General features: G+C 46.5%; 1 protein-coding gene and 1 long non-coding RNA gene across 6 annotated transcripts in view; one reads left to right on the plus strand and one right to left on the minus strand.

Moving 5' to 3' along the window:
- Positions 1-23975, minus strand: part of COL7A1 (collagen type VII alpha 1 chain) — a 121106-nt gene that overhangs the window by 37781 nt on the left and 59350 nt on the right. For all 5 annotated transcript variants that reach the window (XM_081183909.1, XM_081183908.1, XM_081183910.1 and 2 more), the window contains 34 exons: positions 23757-23792; positions 23406-23450; positions 22593-22628; positions 21619-21663; positions 21360-21395; positions 20576-20611; positions 19999-20031; positions 19396-19467; positions 18589-18648; positions 18141-18176; positions 17670-17750; positions 17348-17383; positions 17092-17136; positions 15949-16020; positions 15816-15860; positions 14669-14695; positions 14533-14574; positions 13536-13616; positions 12657-12692; positions 12499-12534; positions 11587-11667; positions 10770-10805; positions 9823-9894; positions 9001-9045; positions 8761-8796; positions 8128-8163; positions 5293-5397; positions 4576-4611; positions 4123-4158; positions 3544-3591; positions 2682-2717; positions 1524-1655; positions 898-1098; positions 436-471 (listed from right to left, as the gene is read on the minus strand). In XM_081183909.1, coding sequence (XP_081040035.1) covers positions 436-471; positions 898-1098; positions 1524-1655; positions 2682-2717; positions 3544-3591; positions 4123-4158; positions 4576-4611; positions 5293-5397; positions 8128-8163; positions 8761-8796; positions 9001-9045; positions 9823-9894; positions 10770-10805; positions 11587-11667; positions 12499-12534; positions 12657-12692; positions 13536-13616; positions 14533-14574; positions 14669-14695; positions 15816-15860; positions 15949-16020; positions 17092-17136; positions 17348-17383; positions 17670-17750; positions 18141-18176; positions 18589-18648; positions 19396-19467; positions 19999-20031; positions 20576-20611; positions 21360-21395; positions 21619-21663; positions 22593-22628; positions 23406-23450; positions 23757-23792 — 1872 coding nt within the window. The remainder of the gene's footprint in view (positions 1-435; positions 472-897; positions 1099-1523; positions 1656-2681; positions 2718-3543; positions 3592-4122; positions 4159-4575; positions 4612-5292; positions 5398-8127; positions 8164-8760; positions 8797-9000; positions 9046-9822; positions 9895-10769; positions 10806-11586; positions 11668-12498; positions 12535-12656; positions 12693-13535; positions 13617-14532; positions 14575-14668; positions 14696-15815; positions 15861-15948; positions 16021-17091; positions 17137-17347; positions 17384-17669; positions 17751-18140; positions 18177-18588; positions 18649-19395; positions 19468-19998; positions 20032-20575; positions 20612-21359; positions 21396-21618; positions 21664-22592; positions 22629-23405; positions 23451-23756; positions 23793-23975) is intronic.
- Positions 2724-4503, plus strand: LOC308581758. Its single transcript, XR_014005256.1, has 3 exons — positions 2724-2937; positions 3281-3363; positions 4095-4503. It is a non-coding gene; the product is annotated as an uncharacterized lncRNA (long non-coding RNA).

A 23975-nucleotide genomic window follows, 5' to 3' on the forward strand; every position in this document is an offset into this window, starting at 1 on the left:
CAGTACTTTAGTCCCACTGTAATCAGTGGAGCATTAGTCATGCTGTACATAAATACAACTAATCTCAACGGGAGTAAAGTGTGACCAACTTAAGTCTAGAACCAACCCATTGTTTATCTTGACATAATTGTAACATGGGGAGGGGGAGGCAAAACCAATTAGTCACAAAACATCCAGGTACACACACAGCTAATGATCATATAACACAACCTCACATCTCACTTAAGAGAATGCAGCTGCCAATATCAAAAGAAGTTAATTTTCCAGACTTCAGTTTACACTACAAGTCATATATTTTTAGTGTGAAAAAATAATTGCCAAATTCCTCTTTCTATGAATACCCCAGCATGGATAATTTTAAAGATGATTTATCTAGCACCTGTCCTAAGATGGATAGCTTTGGATTCAAAGTATAATTAAAAAAAACCCACTCACCGGCTCTCCCTGTCCACCCTTCTCACCCCGATCACCCTGGAGAAAGAAAATGATGAGTTTTAGAAAGAGCCACAAAACTGTTTCAGGAAAAGAAGTACTAATGAGCTATCCAGGAAATGTGAAAGCATAGATAGTTTTATTGCTGCTGTGCCATGAGTCTATTATGTATATTGTTGACACATGGCTTTATTTTGGTATAACTGTGTAACTTTTCATTGTTTTAAATAAACAAATAATCTGATGTTCAGACATGTTTCCCTCAGATAATCCCATTTAGGAGAACCTCTCTTGCTCTGCCTCTATCCAACTCATGCAATGACTATGAGGAAGTGATGAATTCGGAAAATGTGGTCACTGGAGGGGTAGGCCAAGGTTACTTGGGGGCTTTTGAGCTCCTGGTCACATTTGGTGCCTTCCCAGTTAATGGTGTCCCTTTCTGTTCCCACCTTTTGATATGCTCACCTTTTCTCCAGGCCTCCCAGCCTCTCCAAGTTCTCCTGCCCGGCCTGGCACCCCTGGTATTCCAGGTTTCCCAGGCTCCCCTGGCTGGCCAGATGGTCCTTCTGGCCCCCGCTCTCCAATGGCACGCCCTGTTGGGCCTTGGGGGCCTTGGTCTCCTTTGTCTCCCTTTTGGCCTCTTTCTCCAGGGAAGCCTATGAGCCCCTGCAAAAAAACACAGAGCATCATCTAGCGGGCCTCAGATCAGCTTTCCCTACAAAAGGAAGCTCAGAGATTTCTATGAGCAAAGCGCCTCTGCAAATGCTTTTCATCATGGAGACTGGTAACTCCAACAGGATGGATCCCTCCACAAGGAGCTTTGAACCAGGTCACAGCAGCTACAGCTGCTGTTAACCTCCCAAGTCAAATAATCAGATTCTGGACATTAAAGTTGAATTTTGGGTACTTCTAGCTCCACTATATCCTTCAGTTCTGAAAGGGCATTCCTGATACTGTGGAATACTTCCCTCCCCTGAAGTTAGACTAGCACCAATAGTGAACAACTTTTGGCACCAAGTGAAATTTTTTTTGCTCCATCAGACCTTTGCATGAACATCAGAGCACGATAGCTAGGGAATTGTAAACCTCACCTCTCTGCCTGCTGGCCCTCTCTCTCCTGGATCCCCTCTGTCACCCTTCGTGCCTTTCAAGCGGACAGGGGCAGGCAAGAATTGATCAGAACTCCCTTCAAAGGCACCAGTGATCTCCCGCAGTAACGAAATCTGTAAAGGAAGGAGGGAGAGTTGAGTTTGTCTGCTAAGGAAATGAAAAGAGGCAGAATTGGTCCACCACCCTGTGCACAAACCTTTAAGCACAAACCTCAACAGCATGATCTCCACACACACCCTATTTCCAGACCATCCCTTCCTCCATCTGGAGCAAAAGGCAAACTTAATATATGCCCTGCCCTGTGTGCCGGACCAATGATAACTTGAGAGAGCCCTATGGTCATCATGGAGGGCATGAAGCTGAACCACCAGAGGCAACATCAGCATGGATGCTAAAAGCACCCAAAAAATAACATTCTGGGCAGCAAAGTACACCAGCATTACTTCTAGTTTACTTCCTCCTTAGGCCAACACCAGGTGCAGGCCCTCCTAGAGGAATTCCTTGGTGATGGAGATCAAAGGACAGTGGGCCACAGCAGCTCCCTCCACCATCCCTGCAGCCTGTGCTGATGCTGTACCAAGTACCTTAAGGTATACTGTAAGATGCATCCGAGAACCTTCATTTGTTTATGATGTTCATGATGTATAGGGACCTTAAAAAAGCCTGTTAGATCAGACCAATGGCCCATCTGGTCCAGCAACCTGTTTTCACAGTGGCTGACCAGATGCCTTTGGGAAACCAGCAGCAAGCAGGATTCAAGCACAGCAGCACTTTCTCCTCCTGTGGTTTCCAGCACCTGGTATTCAGAAGCATTGCTGCCTCCAACTGTAGACACAGACCATATCCATTATGGGAGTAGCCCTCTCCTCCATGAATTAGTCTAATCCTCTTTTAAAACCATCCAAGTTGGTGACCATCACTGCATCCTAAGTGAACCCTAAGTAAGATGGTCCTTAAGGTACCATGGTGCTAATTCTTTAAGGGTTTTAAAGCTTAATTCTAGCGCTTTGGACAGAGCCTAGAAACGTTTCCCTTCATCTGCCTAGTTATTCACCAGAAAGAACCAGGTCCCACAATGGATGTACACTGGAAAGCATAACCTGGGAGGCAAAATGGCAGATGAGGCTGCCAACTCATACCTTAATTCCACTCGCTTCTAAGACACGTTCAACATTCTAGACAAAAGGAGGAGGAAACCCATTAGCAAAAAATGTAGGCAGGGGGAGATAAATTACAAACAAATATCAAACTCTCTACTCTTTGCTTTGAGGGTTCTGGCCGCCCTCCTGTATTCCTTGTCTTGCTGCTCCCTATGGTGATCAGCTCTATTGTGACATCACAATACAGCACAACTGAACCATCAAGAAGTCAGAGCAACATCACAGAGCTAGGTGAGTCCATACCTGATAGATCCCTCTGATGCCGTGCCTATATATAAGCTGCTCTCTGCAGAAGGGAACTCCCAACTGGAGACACACAAAGGAAGCTATACCAGCAGATGGTTGTCTTAGGGCAGGATTCCCACTGAGACAGTTCTATATTTCACCAGTTTGTTGCTGGACAAGTTCCCTAGCTTCCATTGCTAATAAATTTTTACATATGTGAGTTTCTTTTCCAAGTAGTGCTCCAGAGAAACACACCAGAATACTCCAGTTATGGGAATGAGGTTATGGGAATGAGGAGGCACAGTAATGCCATATAATTGAGAAAACAAAAACCATCTCTTATACATTGTCAGGAACATCAGTCCCCCCTCCGATCCACCAGTGGGAACCCAGACCACAGTGTGCTACAAGTGGAAAGCAGAGGTACTGCAGAAAGGTACCTACAGAGCAAATACTTCCTTCCATGATTCAAGCCACAAGGCATATTTGGGAGAAGGCAAACACCGCCACACCCTCTCCCAGGGTCTATAGTTAATTTAAACAGAGAGCAAATCTGTACATGTGTCATGTCCCCCCACCAGACCCTCAAGGTGAAAGAGCATGTCTGTTAACTCACCGGTGTTGTTCCAGGTTCACCTCTAAGCCCAGCTTCCCCTGGTCTTCCCTGTAAGTGATGGGGGAGAGAGAGAAGGAAAACAAAATAAGGCTCATTGTAGCTATAGTACTCAATAAGTGTGCATTGTACACCATGTAACAGCCCCCATCAATGGTCATTAGACTGCATTTCATGTGGGCAGAAGCCTCTGGTGTGTTGCGCATGACAATACCCCCATTAATATGCATCGCTGCATGATATGCCAAAGGGCCTCATGTAGCCCAGTGCAGACTGGGGATGGTCTAGAACCCAAGTGATCTGCCAGTAAGATTCCATTAAGTCCTGGTTCCAATGTGCTTCGAGTCCTTTGAAAATCTACACTTTCTCAAAGTGGGATGCATATATTTTATCACAGTTTTACATGACAAAAGGAAAAGTGATTGCTGCGGCAGGTGGAACTCACTGCAAACTGCAGCTAATAATAAAACAGGGATTCCACAAGACTGAGTCAACGACCCCTCTGTAAGGGGCTCCAACACTTGGGGCCACAATGTCATTCTAATTTTTTTCAGGTGCTTTGTGGCTTTAAGAGATACTCACCTGATCTCCTTTGGATCCGGGCTCCCCTCTGTCTCCCTGGAACACAATGCATACAAGGAGTTAGTACTGAAGAGAGAAATTCATTTCTGACTAAGGGTGCAGAATACGGTATATCGCTGGCTCTACATATAGGGTACTCTGGGTCTAGGGGCCTGGAGTCATGCAACATGGATTGTGGCACACAGGGCAATATATCCTGCTACTGCCAGTAGGGATTCAGATATGCAGAGAACTCCAGTCCACAGCATGCCTCCTTTGCAGCTACCTTGTTTATTTTCTGGCCATAAGCTCATCTGATGAGAGTGGCCATAGGAGGATGCCCCATACTTCCAAGGCTGAGTTTTCAAATCCCAGAGAGAGTTCAGCTGACACGGAGGCAGGTTTGCAATGTGCTAGCTATATTTTCTTACTCCGTCAAACTGCGTGCAAGCGGAAGCAGAAGGCTTTGCTTACCTTTTGTCCTGAAATCCCTGGGAGGCCTGGCATGCTCTGTAAATGGCAAGACAGTGGTGAGCAAAACAGCAACTAAGCAAGGACACTCAACACAAATGAAACCTTAACCACATGGGCTCTGCCGGGACTCCCAGTATAATGGATACCAGGGTTGGGGGCTGCACACTCATGAGTGTGCATGCTCACGAATGCAAATACAGACAACTTTCCCCATTCTCTCTCTCACACACATTTTACTCTCCAGCCAACAGAGCCAAGACTGCTGTGTGCAGTGACCTTGGCTGTTATCCTGGGGAGGGAGCTTCTTCCCCAGCACTTCTAGTGAGCTATTAGGAGTGCAGGGACAGAATTCTTGACTGTATGAAGAACTTCAACCCCTGTGCTCCCGAGGGACAAAAATCACTATCCAGTGGACAGTGGCCTTGACTGAATCAAGCGTGCCAGGGTGGGGGAAGTTGAAGCGTCTCCCCCAGACCTCCCAATGTCTGACCAGCTAGGGAGTGAGGAGAAGTGGGCAAGGTTCCCCAGGACTTTGAAGCAGTGGTGCCCATTGGGACTGGTAGGGCAGAAGGCAGAGAGACCAACTGTGGCTTGCCTTTCACACTAAACAGCACCAATTCTGCTCTCGGTTCAGCATCCCCAGAGAGTCCACCCTTTTCTGCCGGTGAAGCTGGCAAAAATAATGTGGTGGTTATTATGCGTGAGGAGGCTACTCACCTGGCCTGGAGGACCAACTTGCCCTGGCATGCCAGGAATACCCGGTGGCCCTGGGGGGCCTGGAGGCCCAATGGTCCCTCGCTCTCCTTTCACACCTTCACGACCCTGCCAGCAAAGAACATATGCAGTGACACGTAATACAGAAGGGGGTGCCTTATACAGAGTCCATCTGGCTTTTCCTGACTGGCAGTGGCTTCGCAGGTTTCTCAGTCCTGCTGCCTGAGGCCCTTTTAAGCTCATTGGTGCTGGGGATTCACCGGGAATCCTTTATTTATTTACTATTATCATCATCAACAATCTCATTGATTAATTTCTTCTCATGAGGCATCCAATAGTAATTTACTACACACACACATACACATATTGTGCTTTTCTTGGGGTGTGTGTGTGTGTGAATGAGTTGCATCAGTACTCATATACTGATAGAAGTGACATGGGTGTCAGCACAAAATGGCTGCCAGGGGCAGCAAAAAGAGAGGTATTGGTACTTCATATTGTTGAGTGCATTATTAAAAAAAAGGAGAAAAGTCCAGTGTGTGTGTATTTTATATACACACAATTTAATTTAATTTTTTTAAATGAAGCTCTACTAATTAACTTCAGTTCCCCTCAGTAATTTTCTAGTACTCTCTTTAATCTGCACTGCTTGGCAGCCTGTATTCCTTCAGAACATAAGAACCCTCCTGGAGCAAGCCCAAGACCATAGCTGTCAACGTTTCCTTTTTTTTAAGGGAAATTCCCTTATTCCGAACAGGATTCCTAGCAAGAAAAGGGAAAAGTTGACAGCTATGCCCAAGACCCATTTAGTTCAGAGTGGCAACCAGATGCCTAGGGGAAGCCTGCAAGCAGAGGCCGAGTGCAACCGAACTCTCCCCATATGTCATTCCCAGCAACTGGGGTTCTGAGGCAAACTGCTTCTGGCAGTGGAGGTAAAACCTCTGAATGCCAGTGCCTCCAAATACCTGTCTAAAGGTCCCAGAAACCCTGTAAATTTTAATGATTCCTTTTTAGGTCCCCCCCCCAAAAAAAATCTGGAGGGTGTAGCTATATCCTCAGGGTCAGGTTGTGCCTCAAACTCAGATAGCATCTTAAATAAAAAATATCAACTTATCGGTCAGGTCACAGTGACACGAAAAGCAGTGAGTTTTGAGCAATAGAGAAGCTGAGGCTGACAATCCCACCCAATGCCCAGCTGCAGTCACAGGGCTTTTTCTATACTGTCAGTGTGTAAAGAATAAACACATGAACAAACAGAGGCTTAAGTATTGCATGGGGAGGAATTCAACATTGCGCTGCTATGATTGTTCAGCCACCACAAGCATTTCTGCTTGCTAGATGGAACAATCTCCCTGTGATGCCCCCAAGTTGACTTCTCTCAGTCTCCTAAAAGTGATTTGGTGGGAGAAGATGCACACAGGAAGGAAAGAGCCATTGCGCTATTGGGACTCAGGGTGCTGCCTCCCAGTAGCGCAACTATTTAACTGAATCTGGCCCATGGGATTCAGACATCTTCCCCCAATAATATTGTTATCATTGTTATTATTATTTAAATTTGTGTACCACCCTTCATCCAAAGATCCCAGGGCAGTTCACAACTGAAAAATACAATGCAAGAACACAAAATACATAATAAAACAGAAACAAACCAATATTTCCTCTTCCACAAATACATATAAAAAGCCACAGAATGTTAATCAGTCAAAGGCCTGGTTGAAGAGACACGTTTTCACCCGATGCCCTCAAAGTGAATAATGAAGGTGCCAGGTGAGCCTCCCTGTGGAGAGCATTCCACATGTGGGGAGCCACCACAGGAAAGACCTGTTCTCATGTTGTCACCCTCCAGAACTCGCATGGGGGAGGCACACAAAGAAGGGCCTCAGATGATGATCACAGGGTCCGGGTGGGTACATATGGAGAGAGGTGGTCCTTGAGAGCACTGCATCCCTGAGCTCTTTATAGGAGATCTACCCAGCATGCAAAGCATATTGTGCATTTATTGCTGGGCTAATACAATTGCATTTTGTAGTTGGCAGCACTGCCTGTGATTTAGTTGCCCAAGAGTCACAGGCACCTAATGTATAGTGCTAGCTGTCATGGTACTGCCGGAGAACGCAGGGGAGGAGGAGGAGAGACAAGCAGAGGAAGGGGGCAGGAAGTGCCAGTACAAGAAAGGAGGGGAAGTCAGGAGCAGGGAAGGCTCTCAGATGCTGGAGCAGAGCCTCAACTCCGCACAGGAAGCTCTGGCACTGACAGCGATGCAGTGCCGGTTCCATCTGCTCAGGAAAGGAGAGGATTAAAGCGCAGGGGGCAGAGACATCAATTGAGAATGCCTCGCCTCTTCTGTTGGAAAAGGGGTGGACGTAAGTCACTTCAGGAACCTGACTCTCAAGATTCGGACGCATAGTATGTGTGCTGCTTGTACATATGTAAAATAAAGATTGTATCTATGTATCTCTGAGTGAGCAGAAGCTTTTCTTGCGGAGAGTATTCTCAAGCCATCACACTAGCCGAGGTTGGGATACAGGCAAACCTGTTTTATGCTTAAGATACTATTTTATTCTCTTGTTAATTGTGTTGTTTTAAACATGCACTTTATATCTGACATCCTTTAAGTAATGTTTTCTTTAGAAATGTTTAATGTTTTAATTACGTTGCTTAGAATATATACTTCATATTTGACATTCTTCAGTAATGTTTTATGTGGCGTTTTAATGTGCTGTAACCTGATGTGAGATTCTTTACTTTAAAATATAAAGTTGTTTGGGAATAATAATAATAATAATAATAATAATAATAATAATAATAATAATACCTTTCAAAGGCAATGATACTTACATCTCGGCCGGATGCTCCAGCTTCACCTTTGTCCCCCTAAACAGGAAAAAGGAAAACAAGATTTTATCATTAAAATTACCATTGTGCAGTACAGACAGGATTGAGCCATGCCTTCCTACCCTTCTATTCCTTAAATAGAGAGATCCAAGCTTCCTTGGATCCCTACACCTAGTAGCAGTCCAAGTGGTGGAGAGGTGTTGCACTCTCCAGACCAGTATCCCTCCAGCACACCCTGGGCAGGGCTGGGGTGGTGGCAAGGTCAGGGTTGTGGTGGGAGTGCCAGATTGCCTCTGCCCATGTACCTGTACTGTCCCAACCTCGCTGCCAACCTGCCTTGCTTCAGCCCAGTCCAGGTAAGCTGCAGCAACACCAGTGTTGGAAGGGCAGCTCTGCCCCACCGCACCGGCGGCGGCTGCTGCCTTACACTCATCACTGCCCCGCGCATTGACACTTTTAATGCAAAGTGGCTGCTATGAGCTACAGCAGGAAGGTGGTCATGCTGGAAATAATGGTACCTTTGATGAGGGGTTTGTTTCATCATAATGCCCTCCCTGCTTTCTGATAGGCTGCAAGTAGGCTGGCTATCAGGAGGCGGTTTGGCTAACATACTAGGAAAACATATAGGGCATTTACCTTCCTCCCATCTTCTCCTGGAGTCCCATCTTCACCCTGGAAAATAAAATGTCACATCTATGTTACTGCTCCAAGGTCTGCTTAGAGACCAACCGCGCTGATCTTCCCATTTGCTGCAATATCTGATAAAAAGTGCTTTTTCAGTCGCCCACACTTCCACCCCACCAATACAATCCCTTGCCTGTCAGGCCTGAAGCCCCACTTCTCCAGCAGGGGATGGGGGTCAGGCCCATCACTCACATTCTTCCCATTCAGCCCAGGTTTGCCATCATCGCCAGGCTTGCCCTGGAAAAGAAATGCAAGTTGTGAGCCAAGAGAGGGAACCGAGATACTGAACTGCCCAGCATCACTGTAAATAAACTAGGATTTGAATCTGCATCAACCGAACACAAGATCACCCTTCATTCATTCTACCTTGGTGTTCATCCTTCAGTGAAAAAATATTTAAACATAACAATTTCAAAAGGAGGAAGAGGAAAGGGAGACCTTTCCAGGAGATGTTAAAACGCACCAGTTTCTGTACGGGCCATACTGCTCAGAGAATGTGTTTCAAGGCTGTGATTACATGATGTAAAACTGTGGGTTGGCCAAATGTTGGCTGGTAGGGTTGATGTGCTAGCGACCAATGCAATCTGCACTACAGCCTGTGCAGATACATAACAGAGGCAATCTAGTACAATTATGCAGCAGAAGGTTGCATTCAACCCAAAGCAATGCCAGGGTCGTCCGAAAGCACACCTTTCCTCCTTTCAGAAGAACTACACCCTTCCACCACCTGCCTCTTGGGAGTGCCCAGGTGCAGGTCCAGTCTTAAATGTACCACCCATTGACTGTCCTTACAAACAGCAAAGCTGTTTCTCTTTGATCGTCCTGCAAACTCACTATTCCTCTTATCGAATCATGTAAAATTGACATACAGGTTGGGACACAGAAGAAGAGCAACTTCATAACAAGAGTCACTACAGGGAAGTATGATGTTGGGTGTGTATTATCAGGGATCAGCTGCACAATACTATCAGTGGGTGCAGAATACCATCCTTCATGCTTAAGCACATTACTCACAGGCAATCCTGGAGGTCCTGGGGGGCCACTTGCTCCAGGAGGACCCTGCTCACCACGCAGACCTGCGAGACCCTGCAAAAAGAGTGGGGGGAGGCAAAGAGGTGAGAAGTAGACCCCTGTTGGTCTGCAAAGCAGAAGAGAGACCCAGCTCTTCATAAGATACTTGGTAGCTGAGATTAAGAAGTCTCTCAGTGTGGAAAGAGAATGCCAATGACCCTTTAGAATGGTTAAGACAACGGGACTCTATACAGACTGCACTATGATCAGCAAGAGGAAAATTAAAATAGACCAACTCCATCACATCCAGGGTTTTCTGTAGTCCCTGAAGACCGCAGTAAGGTGTTTAAGTGCTAATCACTGACAAGAAGAAAGGCCAGGAGCTGTGCTCAAGCAGACTAAGGAGATGGAGAAACAGTAAACAGAAACAGAGAGGTTAGGTTGGCCTCAACTAGAGCCAGGGCTTTCTCGGCCGCGGCTCCAACCTGGTGGAACGCTCTGTCACAAGAGACGAGGGCCCTGCAGGACCTGACATCCTTCCGCAGGGCATGCAAGACAGAGCTGTTCCACCAGGCCTTTGGTCAGGGCGCAGCCTGACCCCCTCCTCTGGCAATCTGCACAAAATTTTGCTTGATGGTTGCCATTAATTTGATTTTAATTTGATTTAATTAATTTTAGAATGAATGTTTTAGAATGTTGGACTATTTTGACTGTTGTTAGCCGCCCTGAGCCCAGCTTCGGCTGGGGAGGGCGGGATATAAATAAATTATTATTATTATTATTATTATTATTATTATTATTATTATTATTATTATTATTATTAAATGATGGACTTGCTGTAAGATTTCAGCTTCTAAGTAGCACCCCACTTTTGAAACAGGATTGAAAGAGAAAGTATCAGCATTTGAGCTCAAAACTGACATAGCCTGATGTGAGGTACCCATACTTACATCTCTGCCAGGATCGCCCTGCTTCCCAGGATCACCCTAGGGGGGGAAATAAGACATGGATGTGATCGAGAGCCAGGCATACAGCAAACTTAGAATCTAGTGTGCAGGAGATGCAACACCATTTTATTTATTTATTTCAAGTCTAAGATGGTAAGATACTTTAAACAAGCCCCAGAGGCAGGTATAATCACATCATTGTTATTTTATTTGCAACAGCTAATATTTATTGGTACCCCCCCCCAATTTCTCTACACACAGTGCTGGAGAGGCAAAAAGTCTGTTTTTTTGCAGAAACATCTCTCTTCTTACGTTTAAAGTCAGGTCTGGTTCTAGAGCAAAACAAGAGGTTCATTTAGGAGTCTATAAGAACACATTTACTACTTGGACAAATGTGTTTACTTCCCTTTTTAAGGTGACACAATGAGATCCAATTAAAACTAAATTAGGCTTGTTAAGGAGTGTACAAGCTTTCACATTACAAAGCTCTCATCACTAGTCAGAATCACATTCCGCCTAATGAAGACTGCTGTGAAAGTCAAAAGTTTTCTCCTGCACCAATTAATCTGGTCCAATAAACACTCTGAGGATTTCTTCTAGTTTGGGGCCAAAAGATCAACCTCCATCAACCCAGCTTCCATATTATAGACATATTGCTAAGGCAGATGGGAAATGCTACAAAATGGCTGGCTGTCCTAATCACTCTGTGTATGGTCTTTAGAGCAGCTCACAGGACAGCTGACTGTGCTGACAATGACACAGTACCGCTGTGGCTTAGCTATACCTGCAAATTGTATCTTTTACCAAGCATTACACTTACCCTTGGGCCTGCAGGTCCTGTTTGACCAGGCTTCCCATCTAACCCATTCCGGCCATCTTGCCCTGGAGGGCCTCGGTCACCCTGGAGGAGAATTAAATGAGAGTGAGTGCCCAGTGTTCTGGACCACAGTGCTCTGGAAGGTGGCAAGCAGGAAGAATGGGGGCTGTGGGAAAAGTTTTGTATGCTCTGGGATCTTTGGAAAACCTCTAGCCATGGGCTTAATTGTGCAAGCCATGCCCATCTGTCAGTCACCTGACCTAACACAAGAAGCTCTGTTATCTCTGGTCTAAGCACTAAGTGCTAAGATTGGAGACAAGGGATCCTTAGCACTAAGCACCACAGCACTAAGACAAGACATTAGCTTATCTTCAATCTTAGCAGTGTGCTGCCTAGCGCTAAGATTCGAGATAAGCCTCTGCCCACTCTTTGACAGTTGTATCTCCCATCACTAAGACTGCAGATAAGCTTCTGTACAGTCTTTAAAAGGAAGAAAGCGTGAAAAAGCCTCTGATCTTTAAGAGGCAGTAGGCAGAGGCTTATCTGCAGAATTAGGGCTGTGGGATCTCTGCCACTATTGTTTATCATCAGACATAATTTCAGTGGCTCCATAAAGCTCCTGAGGTACTGAGCAATATCAGAGACAGTGGTAGCAAGAACCACGGAAGAAGTGCACTGCATTAGTGTATAAAGTTGCAGCTATTTTATAATTTCCCCATTTATATCCAAAAGTTGCTATCCGAAACAAAAATTGGCATCAGAGAAAACCTCAGCTTTCTTTTTTAAAAAGTAAACAAGCTGTTGCTATTGTGGATAGAAGTGGGTGCAGCATTTACTTGGGGGAATGATAAATACAGTGGGTTTCCATGGTTCTCACCCTCACCTCTAGCATCCTAAACGTCAGAGCTCTCTTACCTTCTCTCCCACAGGACCTCGGTCTCCAGGGTCACCCTGCAAAATGAAAGAGGTGAGCACATGCTCAGTTTGCCAAGAACCACGCAGAGCTGGGAATTAAGCTCTCCAGAAATCATACGGGGAGCAGGACACACCAAGGCAGAGAGATAAAGACTTACACGAACTCCAGGGAGACCTCTGGAGCCTTCAATTCCCTGCAAGAGAGGGGCAAAAAAAGGAGGGTGTGAGACGGGAGTGTCTGGCTGACGTTTAGAAATTTTTAGGTCATTTAGGCCATCAGACCTTGTCTTTCCACCCAAGGGTTCTCAGTCATACAAATATAATAAAATGTGAAAAATAAAACAGCAATATAATATACTCAGAAACAAGGCAGGTTAAAACATCAACAACAGCACTCCAGTTTAAAACCAGTTCAAACGTATTTACAAGTCAGCTTGTGGGCCAGAGACTTGTCTAAATAAAAATGCCACTGACTGCCGCTGGAAGGTCATTAGAAGTAAGGCTAGCCAGGGCCCAATTGGCAAGGAGAAATACACCCTTGGAGCCACTTGCTATCCACTACAAAGTCACTTACCCCTGAGATTATCCCTCACTGCTACACATTACCCTCGCTAAGGCATGATGACCTTTTGCTTTGATGCACCAACCCTTCCTACTTAAAGCAATGTACAGAGAAAACCATAAACACAAGTGGCCAACATGGCACCCACAGGCCCCCATGTGCCCCCACAGGCCTTCCCTGGCCCCCACAGTGGTCTTCTCCTGTTGAAATTGAAAGAAGCATTCTGCTGTAGCCAACAGAACAGATTGTGGTGTGTGGTTTCTCCCAATATAGATGAGACACAGACCCCAAAAAGTTCAGCAATCCCTGCCATAAACAACAGGAGATGAAGCCATTCCAACCCTAAAGACCTGCCCTTCATCCCCTTTATGTCCAAAGCTTGTTTCTTCTCCAATGGCTGCTCTACATTGCCTCAGTCTCAGCTTGATGAGGTTTTGGGCATCCTCAGATATAACTCTAATGAACTGGCACCTACTCGTTCTCCTGGCAGGCCAGGTAAACCAGCATCTCCTTTGACACCTTTCATTCCATCTTCTCCAGGGTCCCCTGGCTCCCCCTGTAAAGGAAACAGTGGTGCAGTGTGTGAGGAAACAACAATGGCATGACCTCGCTTCTCGTTAACCAATATCCACAGGACTATTTCTGAAGAATGCCTAAGGGTGACTGATTTCTCTGAGGGTCAGACTGGACATGATGCTCAAATGCCCATATGGGATTTCCTCCCTGTGTAAAGAGCAGAAGATTGTAGTACAGGGGGAAAGTTAATCCCCCCCAACATACCTCCTTGATCTTGATTATTTATCAGCTCCCCCCATTGATTCTATTTGCATTTATTTTATGAAAAACACCGTCCATGTGTCAGGTTTAGCACTTCTCTCACACAAGACATGGAACACTGGCAGTTTCACTAGTTGAGGTTTATTTAGCAATAACAGGTTTTCAGCAATCCGAGCTTTTCACAACTCATTCCTCACTGTCGGAGTCAGTTGACTTGACCTCCCAAGGCCAGATATACGCCTTCCTGCTGGTCTTCCTTTGTTCTAATCGTTTGCTCCGCCTCCTACTTCTTGGAGACTCAGGTGCAGCCAATTACTCCTCCTCTGGAGTTGAATCCAACCCCCTCCTACCACCTGCCTCCTGCTCCTTCATCTCTGTGCTGCTGCGAAAACATACAGGCAGCATTCCAGAGCGAGGAGGGCTTATCTCCCTTTCGTTGTGAGAAAGAATTAAGCTTCTGTTTTCCTCTGCCTCTTCCTCCCCCTCTGCGGATTCCTCTCTGCCGGCCATGTCTCTGACACCATGTTAAATGCAAAGACATTCAATGTTCTGTCTAGTCTAGCCCCTAATCAGCATCTCTTTGCGGGACATAACTGTTGGGATTTCCGCTCCCACCAAGAATGCCCGCAGTCCAGAGCCCGCCATCTTCCCGCCAGCAGGTAGGGCGGATGGGATCTTGGAGCCAGATTACTCACCTTCTCGCCTTTTTGCCCTCCTCCTCCAGGTCCCGTACCAACCTGCAGAGCAGAAAAGAGGAGGGATTTGTTAGACACTTGCAAAGTCAGAGCCAAAGCATAATACTGCCACTGGGGAGGGAAACGTGGAACTTACTGTCTGGCCTGGGGGTCCAGGCTGACCCTGCAAGGGGAAGGGGGTAAGTGGGAAGAAGAAAGGAAAACAAAGATTTAGCACTATGTCCCAGGCAAGAGCAAAGATAAACATCACATTTGTTAGTAAGGAGGATGGGGAGTCCCTGATGCACACTATAAAAAGCACACATTCCTGTATCTCCAGCGGGCATTGAGGGCTCCAGGTTTCTTTCAGAGAGGTAATGCTGGGCATGTAGTCAAGAAGGGCTTGGTGTTCAGAGATGGCCAGCTAGTTCAGCCTCCTCTGCTTGGGTGATTAATGATATTTATATCCTGCCTTTCTTCCATGGTAGGATTTTAGGAAGCTTTCCCAGGTGATTTGCCATCCAGGCACTGATCAAATATTGAGCCCCAGCATCATTAGCCTTCAGCGTCATTTCCCTGGGAGGCCGGCTGCCAACTCCAGCATCAGCATATGAAGAATACGAAGCACCCCTTGCCAGGATTTGCCCTTATTAGTGTAATGTGAAGAAGTGCGACAACAGGTTTCATCTTCAGTGCCAAAAACCTTTGGGATGTGACCGCAAACAGATGGCATTGGAGGATGCCACACTGAGCGCTCAGGGAAACAGAAAGGAGCCAGAACTTGTGTAGGCCAAGAGCTTGGGGGCACAGGAGACTTGGCTTGTCAGTGTGGACACAAGGAAGGGAAATAGATTTGAACGAGGAGTGCGGAGAGCAAAAGCCAGCCCCTGTAAGGGCACTGCTGGGAGGATTTGAATACTCACTGCATCTATTTTATACAAGGATCTGTGTGTCTGGAAGTTCCCATGGTCAGGAAGAAACATGGAGGCAGCTTGCTGTTGTAATAATACTAATACTAATACTAATACTAATACTAATACTGATACTAATACTAATACTAATACTAATACTAATACTAATTTTATTTGTACCCCATCCATCTGACTGGGTTGCCCCAGCCATTCTGGGTGGCTCTGTATTAAGATAATATGTTTGTTTTGCAGCCCTGTTTGGTGCCAGTAACCATGCACCTGTCCGTTCTCATATGGAGCCCCACAGCAAGGTCTAGGCCTCAGGGCAAGATCTCAAGCAGACGACATAGATTGGCTAGAGTATCCCTTAGTGGGAAAAGCACAGCTACTCACAGGATCTCCTCGGTCACCCTTTGACCCTGGTGCTCCAGGACTGCCCTGCAAAGGGAAGAAGCGACATAGTAAAAGCAAGCCTGGGGTAGGTGGGTGCTGCAACCGAGTCAAGGGGTGCACAATGGGCTCTTACATTTCTCCCGTCTTCACCTGGGTCGCCTTGGTCCCCCTTCTCGCCAGGGAGCCCTCGGCTTCCTGGCAGACCCTGCAATGTGAAAAAGAAATAAAAATAATCAGAACATTATCAGGTAGCCAATACCACTCTGGGAAAGGTCTTGTGGAACTGGCTAGTTGGAGTGAGGCTGGACGGGGGACACTAGTCAGTGGAAGGGGGCAATCAGAGGGCCAAGGAATTCAATGCTGTGATGAAAAGGAAATTCTCCAACTTCATCTAAGGAACAAGGAGGATCAATAGAGTCCAAACCTTCAGGCTGCGGGCCACCCCCCCCCCCAAAAAACACACCACCAATCAGCACTGCTTATGCTAGTGCTTTTCAACCAGTGTGGTGTGGAACCTTGGGGTACCTTGAATGATGGTCAGGCAGGTAATGCAGGCAACACTGGACTCTGTCCATCTTTCCTTCCCTCCCTCCTCTGATGCCCTCTTGCATCTCTACCTCCCAAAGGCTTGCACAGCTGTTTGTTGTAGCAGCCCTGGCTACAAGCTCCCCAGGTGAATGATGGCTCTGGGGCTGGCCAGGGGATGCTTCTCAGGCCCCTGTGGGGCAGTGTGAGGAGGCACATCTCTTTGGGGCAGGGAAGCAGCTCAGAGACCAGGGGCATCAGCTGCAGCTGCCCAGAGGACTCCCAAGGAGAGGGGAGAAGAGAGGAGGCTGAGGGAAGACTCCACAAGGGAGGGTGCTTGAAAAAGGGTGAGAGGCTGCCAGCTCTGCAGGCAAGGGGTGACACAACTGGGCTTCTGAGCCCCATAGGGATGCCGCAGAAAGAATATTGTTGGTCAAGGGAGCTGTGGACTCAAAAAGGTTGAAAACCTCTGGATTGTGCTAATATGTCAACCTTCCAGGCTAGGCCCATACAAGAAGCAAAAGATCGCACAGCAGCTCTTCTGCAATGCCAAAACCCAGGCTCAAAGACAGAGTTTTATGCTGTGACACCAAAGGGATGGCAAGTCAGTGCTGGCAAGTCATCTCACTCTCACTCCCCTGCTTCAGTGTTTACAGCATCCTGCATCTATGTCTCCATGCCTTTTCTTAGAAGTAATTCCCAACTTCATGCCACACGTCACCCGCTTGGGCAGTGCTTCCACTGTACTCACCCGCAGACCCCTCTCTCCAGCTTTGCCTGGTAGACCTGGCTCACCCTTGGGAGAGAAAGAAAAAGAAAGAAATGAGAGAGGGCTAAGTACTTGAACATGATTTTGGTATTGCATACATTACGTGTAGGCTATATTTAAAGAAATGGACAGTTGGTGGAGTATAAATCTCTTATTTTTGCATTTTGCCTTTGATAAGTAAAAGAAAAAGCAGGAACATCAGAGTGGGCAGGTGGCAAATTGAGAAGCTCTTACTTACTGGGGTTCCTTCATCTCCTTTGTCACCTCTTTCACCCTAGAAGCAAAGAATCCACAGCAGAGAAGTTGTTTCGATTCTTCTCATCACCACCAAAATACAACCACACCTTCAACAGGCTCTGTATTTAAGCCTAAGTACCCTCAAATGAATCTACTTGTTAAGTATGTTCATGCCTTGGCCTGTTGCAATGTAAAGCAACAGGCCAGCAGCATGGTCACCATACAAATGCATGGCAAAAAAAAGGTTGGTACTCAAAATGCAAGTTTAGGCTAAAGGTAGAGCCCAGGTCTGAAAAAGGTGAAGTCTCTTTTCTCTTACTTACCTCTTTTCCTCTCTGTCCCATCTGTCCGGTAAGTCCAGGTCTTCCTGGTTCTCCTCTCTCACCTGGGTCTCCTGGGTCACCCTAAGCAAGAGAACCATTGGGCAAGGAAATGAACATGAAATCAATACAAATAATGCAGGATTCTAAAGGAGCCCCAAACTGACCACTAGGCACTGGAACACTCTCTGAAAAGGCTAAAAGGTGCTTCTACCCCCAACGCCTACTCAGCCTGCATAGAACCACTCTCTGAGAGCCAGGATAGAGTGTTGGACTTGAGCTGAGGAGGTTGAGATTCCTGCTCTGCTATGAAGCTCACTGGCTGGGACTCTAGCTCCCAGCCCCAGCCAGCATGAGCAGTGATGAAGAATTATCTGAGTTGTCATCCAGCAACATCTGGAGGTTCACTGGTTCCTTATCCCCACATTACATTTTGCACCCTTTTGCTCCCTTCAGCCAAAGCACAATAATTACCTTTGCACCTGTCTTGCCAGTCAAACCAACAATCCCCTGTTTTGGAAGGGAAGAAGCAGATAATTAATACGGTTCTATGTCACTCAGGAAAGCAGAGGCTCCTACAGAGGGCGAGGCCACGTTCTCTTTCAGATAAGTAAGGGTTAACACCATGGAGGAAAGGGGGAAAATAACTCTTCTTCGGATGCACAGTCCTAACCCTTCCCCATGAATATATAGCAGGCTGAGCAGACATGACTCACATCTGCTGCTTGTGCAAATGCTGGCAAGCTTTGAACCTACTGGAGGTGGGAATCAAGGCACTGCACAGACATCAGCCCATTGGGTCAAATCAAAGAGCAGAGGCTGAAGGGATCCCTCTTCTTCAAAGTAAAGAGGGGGACTAACAGAGCCCTGGTGCACAGCTGGTTGCCTGAACACAGATCCAGGAAATTAGGATAGGACTCACCCTGTCCCCTTGCTCTCCTTTTGGCCCAGGTGAGCCTGTGACACCAAGCCCAGGCGGCCCCTAAAAGGAAAAACAAAGCCATGTCAGGATAAAAACCAGCTGAGGGGATGTGATGTATGTATCCCCCATGTAACACATGCACACCGATTTCACATCATATTTACTCTAAAGTTTCACAACACATATTAATAAGATTTCGGCAAGTTGGTCCTGCTATATGGAAAGTTGGGGTTTCATGACCTGTAGCAGTGAACTATCTTTTTATCAAGTGGTCATAAAAAGAGAGTTTCAACCATTAGTCAGATCTTGCTCAACTGGATGGGCACAGTCATCATCAATCATCTCAAATGGTAGGGGTTTGAAGTAGAGCCTGGCAAAATGTTTTGTGGAATGGAGGGAGAAATCCATATTTTGTTCTCGGCTTTGGCTGGACAGGCAGCAGGAGGAAGGAGCCCTGTAACCTCCACCAAGGATGAACCACCATCCTGCTCTGCCCAGCTTCCTGCCACCAAAACAATGAGTAAATTTTGCAACATTCTCTGGCTTGGCCTTATAGCATCTGCTTCCCTCATAGGTGGCCACACAAATCTACTACTACGATTGTTATTTAACAGATTTCTAGCCCGCCTTTACTTCTCAGAGTAAAGTTGTTAGGCTTCTGTCCAGAAATGTATATAATCCCTGCCAAAGTTTGTAGTAATGAGCATCTCAGTTTGGCTTGAAATCCGGACTCTGGAGTCAAAAGAATCAAGTTCTGCACGCTGCATCGTCACACCCGGCATGCGCTGAGACATCTTGACCACTCACACGCTCTCCTTTGCTCCCGGCATCTCCTCTGGGTCCAGGTGGCCCCTCTGGTCCTACAAGGCCCCTCTCCCCCTAAAGAAAGAAGATAGCAACACAGCTTCAGTAGTTAATGTAGCCTTATTGGAGTTCACCAATTGGGTCTGCGTTGCTCCGGGACAGGAAGAAGGAAGTCAAATGACACCGAGGTTGGTTCAAAGAAAGAGTTTATTCTGCTCTCTGGATAGCAGAAGGCACTTGCGTGGTGTGTCCACAGCAAGTCCAAAGAAATAAGAAATTTCATGCAGTATATATATCCTCCAGGCACCCTCTCCCTCCTTCCCTAGGAACACAACCACGTCAGCCTATGTACGCAGGTTGACATCACGTGTTCCTGCTCTGGTATAGTTAATAGTGGCGATCTCTTGCTGTTTCGTAAGACGCTACCAAAACTGAGGGATGAAACCACCAAAAAAAGAAGAAGAGAGTACCACAACAGTGGGCTTGAAATAATTAATTCACAGTGGTTTTCTCCAAGATAATATATAGTAAACAGGGTTGTTTCTAAGCTACACTGCCTACTCTGCAAGTCCCTACTGAGAAGCAGATAGGTTTCCATGCTGTTACCTTGTCTCCTTTGATTCCTGACTGACTGGAAGCCTAGAAGAGACACACAAGGGAAGAACCTGCTGAGTATAATTTTAACATTATCAACCCATGGAAAGGGACTTCCTACCCACTGGTTGCAAGCTGTGCGCAAAGAAGGAAGAGAGGCCAGGATCTGCCCACTTCAGGGTGAGGAGGTGATGAAACTTTCCATCTGCACATTAGCTGTGCAAGATGGTGAAGGGGTGCAGGTGGCATAAAAAGCCTCCCATTTGTTTTCCATCCATGCAACAACCAAGGTGCCTCTGTGGGGTGCTATATGCACGTTCTCACACATGGCACACAACATAATTTCTAGTTACCCAATTTGCTTGCAGTATGTCTGAGTAGCTAATGTGAAGGTGGAAATACCTCGAGGAGAGGGGATGAGAGATTATACATTGGCCACCCTTTCCAGACCAGGAATAAAACCACCAGCAGGATGGGGGTTGGGGGGGGGCTTAGGGAAGAGAGCTAAGATGTGTTATCCTCCTCCCACACAAAAATATGCGGTAGTCATTCATGTGCAACTATGTGGGTTCACCAAAGGGGCACTTACTGGTTTCCCAGGTAGTCCAGGTTCCCCTGGGTCTCCCTGTGGAAGGAAGTGACACAGGAAGAAGGTTCAGAAAGTATAGCAAAAATAGCAAAACCCTCTTAGAAGGATTTCACTCAGACTGGGGACTTCATTGGCACCAGACCAAGCGATGCAACTTCAATACCCCGCTTGTCTCACACTAGTGGGGGCCAGCACCCCAGGAGCCAATTATTTATGAACCATGAAAGATATTATGAGGTGGCTCAAAGAGCAGAATTTAACCAATATATGCAATTAGTAGCACTGGAAACAGCTCAGTTCTCCTCAGTGAACTTGTCAAGCTTTTTTTGACTAGGAGAACCAACCAGGCATTCTGAATTCTGAATGCTGTGGGCCAGGCCTGCACAATTTGTTGCTCATGTCCAGCTGTCTTCCAGGGGCTTGATGAGCCTCAGTTTCCCCGCTTGCCTAGAACTACAAAAGCAAGGGGGTCACAATGAATCTGGCAAGCCATGTGGTTACATTTCTATCCAGCCTCCGAAAGGAGACCAGCCCAGGAATTAAAATCTGCAGGGCAGGCCTTGTGGGTAATCTGGCTGCCCCCAGAGGTCTGTGGGACAGTGACCAGGCTCTGGAATTCCCAACCTCAGGGGGTGGGTGCCTAGCCCAAACTTTAGGGATATTCAGAAGACATGCAAAGGCTTTTTACCCAGATTTTTGGAAACGTTTGATTACTGTTCAACATATGTTAATTATTTCACTCGTTGTATTGTTTTAGTAGTTCATTATTTTAAAGAGTCCTTACCCTTTCTCCTCGAAGGCCAGGCGGCCCTTGCAAGCCCTGTTCCAAAAAATCAAAGGGAAACATATTCATCACAAATACCCATGGATCTCACCCTAGCAATACCAGTTACACTTGCAGTAGTACTAACTACATTCTGGAGTAGCCAGATGGGCATATACAGAGGGGTAGAATCACCAGTTGGTTCCTGTCTAAATCCTGGTTCCCATCTACATTCTCCAGCAGGGTCAGCTACTGAGCCTAAGGAGGGACCCATACTTACATCTCTGCCAGATGGACCTGGACGACCTGCGGGTCCTTGCTCTCCCTGGAACAAGGGAAAACAGGGAAGTTAGTAGGGCCAAGGAGAGTATTTGCACCTGTGCAGGGAAGTTGTTAGCAGGTGGCTCAAAGTCCTGGATCTTTTGTGCTGGGCTCCAGATTTCTTGCCTCTTCCCTACTTTTTTAAAGCTCTTAATTTTTTAAAAAAATTCCCTTTGTTTAGAGGACAGCTAGGCTTTGATCCTGCCAACTTAGCAGTTCGAAAGCATGTCAAAAGTGCTAGTAGATAAATAGGTACCGCTCCAGCGGGAAGGTAAACGGCGTTTCCGTGCACTGCTCTGGTTCACCAGAAACGGCTTAGTCATGCTGGCCACATGACCCGGAAACTGTACACCCTCGGCCAATAAAGCGAGATGAGTGCCGCAACCCCAGTTGACCACGACTGGACCTAATGGTCAGGGGTCCCTTTACCTTTACCTTTAGGCTTTGATCAGAGGCCTACATCTGTGCGTGCGCATGTAAATTAGCATACACAAATTTTATGCAGATTTGTGGAATGGCCACATGCCCCAAGTGATTTGAAGTACCTAGCAATGTCCCTGCAATGGAGTCTGGACAACACTCAGATTCACCACTGAGGTCTAAGAACAGAACAGCTCTTCAACAGCAGCTCCTTTCCACAAGTCCCTTTTCCCTCATGGTCAGGGTGGTGTACATAGGCTTCTCCCCAGTTTATCACCAGAATGTGCTTGAGAAGCACGTTAAGTTGAGGAACACTGACTAAGAACTTAAGGAACAGGGATTTGAGCCAGGCTTCCCTGGTCTAGGCCAGACAGTTTATCCACTAATTAATTCTGATGCACTACTTATTATGAATTATCTATACCACACCAACTCTCCCAGAAAGGGAAGTCCATTGAGCTTAGAATCTAGTGAGCCCCCAGGTACAGCAGGGCTACTCTTGAATGCATGTACCTTCTCTCCTTCAGGGCCAGGTAATCCACGGTCTCCCTACAAGGGAGAAGGAAATGAGAAAATTAGTATATGTCTGGCAGATTAAGGAGCCATAGAGTATTCTGAAAAAACTGTCTTCTTGAGAGGAGCCAATGTCTACTCTTTTTTGTGTTGATCTGCTTCCATTAGAACAAGGATACAGAATGCAGGTTGCTTCCAGACAGAGGTGCACAACCATCACTATGCCTGCATTACTCCTCCTGGGGAATCCTCAACCCAGATCCAAGCTTTTCCAGGTAATGAGGGGATCTGAGGACAGAATCCTAAGGCAAACACTGGCAGCTCCTCCTATACACAGGCATCTCACACAACACCTGACAATGTTACCTGCATGCCACCAGCATACGCAAAGCCTGTTTGGAACAAAGTGGTAATGTTGACTCAGCTGATTCACACAGCTGTGTTCACCTCTCGATGACTACAGCACCAAAGCGGGAGATGCATGTGTGAAAACAGCATCCCAAATCATACACCACAGACAGGGCTTTCATATCGCTGTTTCAAAGGAGGCAGTTGACATGTTAAAGCGTCAAGGGCTATGTATAATGCGATGCAACACCAAGCGATGGACACACATTTGAGAATCAGCTTTTGACTGATATGCGGCCAATTCATTAGACATGAATGCACGTCACTTGATGTCTCATTATGTAATACGCAGCAGCTGCCCAAACCGAGTTGCTGGTTATCTTCCATCTCTGCAAAGAAATATTGGCTCAACAAGATTCTGCCTCCACCTGTACAATATAGTCACCTTTCCCAATCAGAGCTCACCTTCTCTGCTGGTGGTCCGATCTCACCAGGCTGCCCTCGGTCTCCCTGTCATAAAAATAGTGGGTGTATTAGCAGCATTTAAGGATGCAAGTGATTCAACAATGGATGAGGGTGCAAGTGTTGGTGAAGGGGCCCATTGCAAAGCAACCAAGGGGTTTTTAACCTCTATCATTGTTGAGGGGGGTTGAATTAAGAGTTTCCTGTGAAGGAAAAGCAACCCTGCATACCAAAGGACTAGGCTGGGCCTACTGCAGAGTATTCTGTGAAGGGGTGACAGCAAATGGAAAGAGTCAATGAGAGACATGTTGTGGCCCTAATTCTAGGACACTTCAATGCTTTGAAAGTACCTACCTTGCTTCCCTGTTCACCTGGAGGTCCTCTAGGGCCCTAAAGACAAAGCAAGAGCATTTTACTTGGTAAGTGAGGAATCTGCCGCGTGACTTATGTTATCTCTCAAGGAAACTTCCCCAGACAATGTGGACACTGTTGGAACTGTTTGATCTTTTACTGAGGCTCTTCCTCTTGAGAACGAAACTAATAATCTAGTGAGGCAAGGAAGGAAGGGCTACC

The sequence above is a fragment of the Podarcis bocagei genome, assembly GCF_964188305.1.
Source record: "Podarcis bocagei genome assembly, chromosome: 2".
NCBI classification, from domain to species: Eukaryota; Metazoa; Chordata; class Lepidosauria; order Squamata; family Lacertidae; genus Podarcis; species Podarcis bocagei.